General features: G+C 41.4%; 1 protein-coding gene across 6 annotated transcripts in view; it reads left to right on the top strand.

Moving 5' to 3' along the window:
- The first annotated feature begins 9,173 nt into the window (after positions 1-9,173).
- Positions 9,174-9,734, top strand: part of ralgapa2 (Ral GTPase activating protein catalytic subunit alpha 2) — a 110,944-nt gene continuing 110,383 nt past the window's right edge. For 4 of the 6 annotated variants that reach the window (XM_033643562.2, XM_033643560.2, XM_078174987.1 and 1 more), the window contains exon 1: positions 9,174-9,419. In XM_033643562.2, coding sequence (XP_033499453.2) covers positions 9,314-9,419 — 106 coding nt within the window. In that variant the 5' untranslated portion in view covers positions 9,174-9,313. The remainder of the gene's footprint in view (positions 9,420-9,734) is intronic. The other 2 variants (XM_033643559.2, XM_078174986.1) reach the window with 1 other exon arrangement.

The following is a 9,734-nucleotide window of genomic DNA, read 5'->3' as shown; positions in this document are numbered from 1 at the left end:
ACATCCGCCTTAATCCATCCTACTATAAAAACACTTTGAAAAACAAACGTTTGTTTGGCCAAAGTCAAAGCCCTGGAGCCTGGGGCTCATCCGTCTGTCTGCCCAGGCTTTCTCCCCTTTATTCCTGCCCCCGTTTTTGTCAGCGCTTCAACTCTTCCCCCCGCTCATTTGGACAGGACATTAAACAAGACCCGAGAGGATCTGATTCCCAGCCATTTCCCACAAGAGGAATACATACAGTTACAACAGCCAATTGTTTGGATTATGATAACAGCGCCTGAAGAAGAAGAAAGAGTGGGGAATAGGAGGGAGGGGGAGAAAAGTCAGAAATCTCACAGAGCAAAAAACATTGTGTAAAAAAGAGAAACAACCAGCAGCATCAAAAGACGCAGAGCGCGGATCAAACCCGATTATCATTCAAGTTAGTCTTTAGATGGGGAGCATTTTAAGCCGGTTAATTTCTGAGCTTCCCTTTTTCCGCAGTGAGGACTGTGCGTTTTTCTGCCAGTGATAGGCTCCCACTACTTCATGGGGAGATTAGAGCTCCTCCACTCAGGGATATAGAAAGGCCTTCAGCCTGGCAGCAGAGAGAGAGAGAGAGAGAGAGAGGGGGAGAGCCAATGTTGAGCATTTTAATCTAGAGTCACAAAGATAAGATGCAATGGCAGATCAATATGTGCTCTATGGTGGCAGCTCCCTGAGAACTTGTCTCTCTGACTGTGCTCTGAGAAGCCTTTACCCTCTGCGTCCCATGGCTTCATTTCTCCACGGACCAGCTATCTGTAGTGACTGTCTCCCAGTGACATCTCACACCGGGGCATGTTTAACCCCAGACACCACGCAAAAACAGGCGGTGAATATCTAAATGGGATCGCCCGTGAAATTTGCCATGATAAATCTCTCCAGGAATCACCCCAGTTTGAATATTCGATATCGCATCTGTCCTTGGCTACCTCAGGGGGGCGAGGCAGGTATGATAAGGGATATTCAGAGGAGTGATTAGATAAAAGAAAGCTAAATTCTTTTTTTGATTGTGGAAGATTGCATAGCAATGGTATTTGCACTCTGCCATGTCTGTGTGACTGAAGTAAAGTGTATAGGAAGCATTCAGGATGTCATTTTTACTTAATTTGCTCTCCTTTGCATCAGTGCGGCATTCCATCATTCCAGCAGCATCAGATGCGCCGTCAGTGTTGAGGCACCATGAAAAAAAAAGAAGATAAAATGAAAATTCTTCTGTGCTTTAGAGCATCTTCACGCTGAAAAGTGAGACACCTTGAACTCCTTTAATTTCCAGCCAGATAAACTGCTCCCGCAGCATGCCATTATGTTTTAAGTAGACACAAAACTCATTCGCACGCTCTCATACAGACGTCGTTAGCGCACACAAGTGGGTTACGACTTCTCTCTTTCATGTCTGTTTTCCCAGCAGCCCACGTCCTTTCCCTGTTTACCCCCGTCCTTCACATTTCAGCATCCTGCCTCCGATGATGCTTTTGACATGCCTGTGTCCCTAAACAGAAACACATCATTAAAGGAGAAAAATGCAAGGTATTATCATGTTTGTTTGGTTTCATCCTGGGCGCAAACACAGCAAAGGCTCAGAGCCAAACTCACAGCAAAACACTGCAAAAAAAAAAAAGAAGTGCTGAACCAAATCTGCATTTGTGAGCACAATACATGTGCTGCAAAAGACAACTGCAGTGCTTTGGGTAAAAGGTGGTTGCTGCAACTTGTTTGTGTGTGTGTGCACTCGCAGGGCGCACGCGCATGTGTGAGTGTTTGTATGCCCGCGTGTTGTGTGACAGCAGACCTCGCTGAGGAGGACTAGCAATCACTCCATTCAGCATCTGCTGCCACACAGCTCATATTGTCATTCCCCAGTTTAAAGGAACCTTGAGCGGCTTCAAAGATCTTTTCAAAGCCTTAATCCTAATAGGTCGCGGTTTGTTCTGTCACATCAAAAGGGGGAGAGAGGAGGTAGGGGGAATAATGCATCGGGGCTGGCAGAGATTCTTAAGGGCGGAAGATTGGCAGAGGATTTGCAGTGCGGGGAGGACTGAAATCTGAAATATCGGACACAGAATGCCTGCTGTAATAGATATGAAATAGGTCTTCTCAAAAGCATGAAAGGCTGACATTTCCAGAAAGTTTGTCATGAGAAGGCCCTTTTATTCCCCTTCGTCTATCTGCGTTTGTACTGCCACCTTGTCCATAGTGGAAATTCGCAAGTGTCACTCTAACAGGTTATAGAATAGGATTGGACATTTTAGATTTCCTTTTTTTTTTTTTTACCCACCTCTTCCCTTTTTATTGAATGTTTAGAATTTCCAGTGAGAGACCAATTGAGTTGGAGCTATGCAGGAAAAACTGCCTTCTGCATGGCACTCAACATTTCTATTTTTATTCCATACTCAGCACTTGTTTCCTGACCCTGTGTTACAGCCAGCTGACTTTCACAAATATCATTGGAGGTCTTTGCGAGATAAGAAAGCTCACTTTGATAAAGATACATTGCCCTCAGTTTGGGATGCTCCAGTGGCACGGAGGAAAGAGTTCAAATCAAGCCCTGCCAAAGCATATAGTGGGCGTGGGACGTGCTACACCACGAGTGTCACTTGTGTGTTTACTCCTCACCCCTCTGACACCTTTATCACCTCTGAAGGTGTCTCTCATGCATTTCACCTGACAGACAAAGAGATCTGGCCCGTGTTTCAACAGTGCACAAGTGTCCAGCTAATTAGGTGCTCATGGGAAACCGAGCATTGATTTCCTGTCAGCGCGTCTGCCCCCCAAAAAGGAACTGGGCTGTTTGTCTTTTTCTAATGATGCACCATGTGCCTCTGATAACAGCGATAAAACAAGTCAGAGGTGGAGCATAAGCAAACCTGGACACATTACACCCGTGGGAACCCATATATAATGTTCCTGTTTAATTGTATGTTGTTTTTTCTTCTTTTTTTTAAGCAATAGGTAGGCAGGGAGTAGTGGGAAGTAAACAAAGTTTGTCGAGGGATGGAAATGGACTGAGTTGTCTGACAAAAACATACCTTTTCAGCTCTGTAAAGGCGTGAAATCCCTCTTGTGCTTGTTATTTCACACTCCTGTGGCTCCAGCTTGGGCCAGCCGTGGCACAGTAAACAAACAAACACAAGTGAATTCACGCAAACCACACACACACACACACACACACACACACACACACACATAAAGCACACTGAAGAGAAGGGATTTGGACAGGCAAGTTACTAATGACCTCACTTTTTTTTCAGGAGCCTCACTCACACAGAATATAAATCATAGAATACAACAGAACATTTTGGCAAGTTATTCCAAACACAGTGCATCTCTAGCATAAACCCAGGCTTAATCTATTCCCCCCCCGCCCCCGAATTATGAAATAACCATGGTGGTTATTTCTGAAGGTGGAAACATGGCTTTGCCGAGCGCACAGAGAACTGTTATGTATAAATAATGGTTTCAGTATCACGCTGGACAGTGTGCCAGCCACCTGCTGATCCAACCACACACAGGTAGAGCCAGCCGGGGTGACACAGGGCTGCAGACATGGGCATTCAATCTGCCAGCAAACTAATCAGTGAAAGGGATGAACTCCAAGCTTATCAGAGGGGGTCATGGATGTAGGTGGAGGAGGCAGGGATGTGTTTTGCGCAGCCACAGCAGGGTGACACGGGTCCTAGAATGGGAAAATTCACAAATCTCAACGTAGGAGGTTGAAAGAGCACAACCCTCAAGGAGGTGAAGGAAGCTTTGCTGCCTACCACCCACACATTACCTGAACACCTTCAGCTTAACTATGATACCATGAATGCCTGGTTCACTTGCCTTGCAATGGATATCTGGCAGCCACTGTATTACCGGGCATTTGTGGGTCTAAATACAGTATCATGATAAAGAGTAGTGTATACGATGAATGTAAAATATTGGAGTTTGATAAGGAAATGTCACCAGGAAAAAAAAGTTGATACTTCCAATCCCATCTACAGGAGTATGCTGAAGTATTGCATTGTCTCTCGAGCACTACCCTGTTAAAAACACAATAAATTTCACTAGATAAATGTCTGTCTTTGAAATGCAAGGCTCCATGTCGAACAGTTTGTCTCTAAATCCAAGAATGTTCTTTTGCCTCCGCGCAGTGATGCACCGCTGAATGGAGGCATTATTTCAGCTCCTTAACTGATCACCGCTGGAAACCATTCTGTATCAGCATTTAAAGGTACAAGACTGTAATTCAGGAGGTAATTTCACATCTTAACAGAATCCAATTAAAAGCATGGACATTTCAATTAAACGTCCCCCTGGCTTGTCGCCGCGGTGTCATGCCGTAAGTGAAATTGGAATCAGATTACGGTGAGAACCTGAAGTATTTTTTCCAGCACAATAAGGATCACGCATTCCAGACAGAGACCCCTGTCATGCATACTGCAGGAGGAGAAAAAAAATAGCCTTTCTTTGCCAACATTAGTCATTTAATTCTCCCTCCTTATTAATTTCACAGCAGATTACCTGAGAAGATACAGAATGCTGTCAGCAAAGAGTTTTAATTAAGTATGGGTTATGTTGCCATGAGTGCCTTATGTGAAACTGCTGCCTTATAATGCTCTTGTTTTAATTACTTCAGAGTGCCCCCTCATTAACCTCTATGGAGATGTGCTCTAAACTACAGTGTGCATTACAAACACTAGATTCAGAAATTGCTTATATCCATACTCAGATCTTTATGTGTGAAGCGTTTGAAAGAATAAGATGTGAATTTAGTGCAGGTGCACAAAATTTTTCCTCAATTTGTTGTGAAGAAAAACAATTTTCTAAGCATTGCAAAATAAAAGAAAGAGGCTCCACAATTATGAATATTGTGCTTTGAAATTGTTAATTGTGAGATAACCTCGGCGGTTGAGGGCACCATGACGACCCCTGGTGGGAGCCGTCATCTCAAATTACAGGTTCTTGTTTGTGCCTTATTTGTAGAACCTGCTGTTGACAAAATGGCATCAAGGTTTCCACTGTAATACTTAAATACTATTTCATGAGAGTGAGTCTGAAATATATTTAATTAATTAAATGCGTTTAATTTAATTTGATTAATATATTTATTATTTTTTTAAAGGCTAACACAAAAAAAAGGTGAACAAAAAACAAAAATTCAGGAGGTTTCATATGAGATTCTTTATGTCAAACACACATTGGTTTTGTTTCATCATTTCATTGCTCCGTGGCTCATCTGTGTCAAGCAGCTGTGGGTGGTCTCGCAGCTAGAAAAATCAGCAGCCCTGTGGACATTTCCCTTTTGATCCTTTTCATCCTGAAGTTTCTGAATGGTCCAATATAGATTTCAAAAAATTTGCTCAAAGAGCGGGCTCCTATTCACAATATGCGGATGGATAACTGTGCCACTGTCCACCCCAACACCTTAATGTGGTTTAACAGGATACATTAGCTTTTAATGGCACTTAATTGTACAAAAAGGAAATCCATAACCACATAAGGAGAAAAGTCAAGTATTTCCAAGCTCTTTATAAGAACAATTTAGAGCAGACAAGTGCTTTTCAAACCTTGGATTGGAATCAGTCCGACAGCCTGGCCATGAGAAGGCGGGTCTGCATTTGTAAGGCTACAGTGCCACCATTTGGTCATGACGAGGCCTTCATTCCTCTGCCAGGCCCTGGCAATTGGCAATTCTAGGCCTGTACGAGAAAGAATAAATTATGCTGGTTTATACTCTGGAAATCCCATTTTGAAATAAATGATCTCATTCAAAAATAATGTCACAGTTGGCACCGTAATTGTCTAATTCGGCACTGAACTATCTTTGAGAAAGCAGTGTAGGGCTCTACAGCAGACTATAAAGTTGAATTGTCTCAGCCAGGAACGAGCTGGACCCGAAAATACTTCCAGGTGCAGGATTAGAGAGGGAAGAAAGCATCCAGTCCCATTGTTATTGTTGATAGATTATCGTAGGTCCATGCCATCTTAGATAATTAGCAATAACCTGCACTTCAAGAACAGGGGAGGTTTGCCAAGAAGGAATGGTGATTACAATCAATTAAGACTGGTGACAAAGCACCAACAATAACCCTGCATGTGTGTGTGTGTGTGTGTGTGTGTGTGTGTGTGTGAGAGCTTGTGTTTTATTCACGCATCCTTCCAAACTACCCTGTTTTGTGTAATCAACATCTGTTGTGACAGGCAACCTCCTCCTTTCTCAGAATGGCCCACTTCAGATAATGAGTGTCATACCAAACTGCAGGGCAAAGGCTGATTTTACTCCTTTTTTTTTTTTTTTTTTTTTTAACTCCTCCTCTTTGGCCTCCGCTCTCACTACCCTCTGTTCTCTCTCCTATCTTTCAAGACATCCATTGTGCAGAACAAGAAACAAACACTCTTACGACATTGCCAGTGCTCAATATGTGGGGGTGGTAGATAAAGAAAAAAAAAAAAAAAGAAACACCAGTCTTGTCTTCTTGAGTATAAAACCCTTCACAGTCAACTCCTAAACACTGACATGCTTGCCTTTTTTTACTAATAGAGTTGAGTTATTTAAACAACACCTATTTTTATGAGGCTTTTCTTTAATTATAGTTTGCCACACACATTAATTTTATCACTTTTTTTTACAATTATACCCCTGTATATGAAGTCCATGCGTGTACCTTTTATTCATGGAAATAAACAAACTGATATGTGTAGCTTGTGTTGGTATGTTTGCATCAAATTGCCAATGATCTAGGCGCCATCTACTGGTGAATTTGGTCACCCCAGAACCCCACAGTCTTTTTGTGAGTACAATAAATAGAAAATATATCTATTATTTTACATTAGTAGACTTCGCCTTGTAATACTGAGTCTAAAAAAGTGTTTATTGTGATATTTGATAGGGGGAACAGTGGCACAGTCATGAATATATGTCCTTTTTTTATTAGTAGACTTCATCTAATATTAAGTCTGAAAAGATTTCTCATTCACAAAGTTGAGCTCTACAGTCTAAGCTCTGGCTTCAATGAGATGTGTCTAAAATGTGCAAATAAAATAATTTTCCCAGCTTAGCCTCAAAATTAATTGCCTCCCAAAATAAGACAGATAGGTTCAGACAAGCGAAAGTGTGAGATTGCACGGCATGTCAGTTTGTTGGGGTTGATTAACGGATGCATCCAATTTCTCCGCAAACTTAAGATTCATCTCAGAACATAAACACTTTTTTCTCCCCCCATTTCCAAGATGGAATTTGCTGTCTGCACAATCATGTAGAACAAATTATTTTTTGAAAATCCATTAAAGTCACGAGCACACTGAACTCTGCTCAATCCAGCATAACCTTAAGTTTACTCCAACTGCAGGAGAGCTCTGCTATTAAAAAATGCCCTTGTATTCTTATATTAATTCATCAAAACCTCCAGTTTAAAGTGTCAAGTGGCAGCAGCTTGAATGAACAGTGAAGCTGTGATACCTTTTTTCTCTTTGTGAGTGTCACTATAGCAGAGTGTGAATATCAAAAAATACAGGTCTCTTTCATCTGGAAGTTGGGTTCCCTGGTTTCCCCTGCATTCTAACAATTGGTGTATTTAGCTGTGAATACTAGTAGGGAGACACAGTATTTTTAATACAGGCTTTGATTATGATGTAACCAGGTTTCTGCGCTGGAGTTAACTACAGTTAAGATATAGTGAAGGCATTTGTGTGCATTTATGCAGCATGAGAAACATGAACAAAGGGATCACTTCACATCCGTGCCACAGCATATTGTTTGAGATAGAACACAAATATGTCACAGTCTTTTTTTTGGCTGTTTTTCAGCTGACACATTTACTCTTCTCATAGCAGGAGAAGCACAGATGAGGGTGTTTGTTCCATTTCAAGCCAACGTGTGCCACATGCACAATACCAGTACAATAGAACTGAAACACCTAAATGGAATGCAGCCACCATTAATGCTATTTACATCTTTGCTTCAGTGCAAACTAGTCCACAAATTCAAGGAATTAATATCAAACACTGAAACCACAACATTTGCTATCCAGTTTCTTTTCAATATCCAACAAGCATGCCAAATGTGTCCATGCCAGGCTGCATATGTTAAAATATACAAAACAAAGTGTGTTAAAACATGCATTATAATATCATAATTTCACTGCACATATCATCTTTCAGTATAAATCCTGCATGCTGGATAAACATGCACATACTGTACATAATCATCCAGTCTATGTATATCCACTCGATATTTATTTCTTTGCACTAATTGTATAGTTTACAACACTTAAACTGTATAAGGACATTTTATTTTTATTGATGGTCATTGGTGCTTTTTATATATATTTATATGTATCATTTTCATAAACACTTGTTGTTTCACATACTTGAGTACATAAGCAGCCTGTCTTTGCTTTACCTTTATTAGTCCAGCCTTGTCATCCTTGTTCCTCGCAGTTATGTCTATTTATAGGTAGTACATTGAGAGAAATGAAAGAAGAAGAAGAAACAAGTGAAATTCCTTCTGTGTGTACACATACCTGGGCAATAAAGGGAATTCTGATAGTGGGCTTTGGGATATTCTGATGGGCATTTTTACTTTTTTCCTGATATTTTATATTAATAAAAATCTAAAAATATATATATATAATCAGCTCATTTATCAATGATGAAAATAATTGTCCTGCTCTTTCTCCTGCTCTCCATGCGTTTATATATATTGAACTGTGTTTACCTGTTTCAAACACCAGGGGGCGCATGGGAGCCACTACAACAAGCAGACCCCAGCCTCATGTTATCAAACCCATAGACATATCAAACCTCTATTGTATTAAAGAAAGTGGAATCGATAGGTGCCTGTTATAGACTGAAGATAGGAGCCAGTCTTTGACTTTAAGTTTACAGTAGGACAGTGCACTCAAGCTTATATTTGGTTAGGTAGTAGTTTGGGACTTGATAAAACGAAACCCCTCTTTTCACAATGCAAAAGCTTGGTCTCAGACGAAGAAGAAATGATATGTAATGCATATTGGAAGGTGAAATAATACGTAAAAATGAACAAAAATAACCCCCAGTGTAAGGGCAAGGTGTAAGGGTTATAAACAAGGAGGCGTATTCCTATAAAGTGACCACTCCTCTCTGTCAGACAGCGCTTCCGTGTTTACACACCCACAAAAAAAAAAAAAACAGGACACTAGCGGCCGTTGGTCGAATGTTTACCGAGCAGGCATAGAGTGGTGGTGAGGAAAGTGACAGTCACACTGGAGCCTTGGTGTATGGTGAAACACAGGTGATTTCAGCTTCCACGGTTGCATTTTACAGCGGAATGTTCACTCGAAGGGGGCATGGAGACGTCAAGAAATCTACACAGAAAGTTCTGGACCCAAAGAAGGATGTACTGACCCGGCTCAAACACCTCCGGTCACTGTTAGGTGAGTGAAATGTCACTGGGCTTTTTCATGCTGCATCGCCGAGGCTTAGCTAGCCGAAGCTAGCTAGCTGGCATCAGCCGACTGCTAACGTCAAACAAGGCGTCAGGTTAGCTGGCTGGCTGTCACTGCGGTGACTAATGCACGCTAGCCGACAGGTAGCATAAATTAGCAATATAAACTACCTTCGCTGTTTGAAGTGTTTGTCACTCTCCGCCTGTTTTAATTTATTTTTCACGCGCTAATATCGCACAAGTCGCACAGTGATACGGCATGGATGCTAACTAATGAGTGCTAGCTCCCCTTGCGGCTAACTAA

This window comes from Epinephelus lanceolatus, chromosome 15 (genome assembly GCF_041903045.1).
Source record: "Epinephelus lanceolatus isolate andai-2023 chromosome 15, ASM4190304v1, whole genome shotgun sequence".
NCBI lineage: Eukaryota > Metazoa > Chordata > Actinopteri > Perciformes > Serranidae > Epinephelus > Epinephelus lanceolatus.
This window is presented reverse-complemented; position numbering and strand designations above follow the sequence as displayed.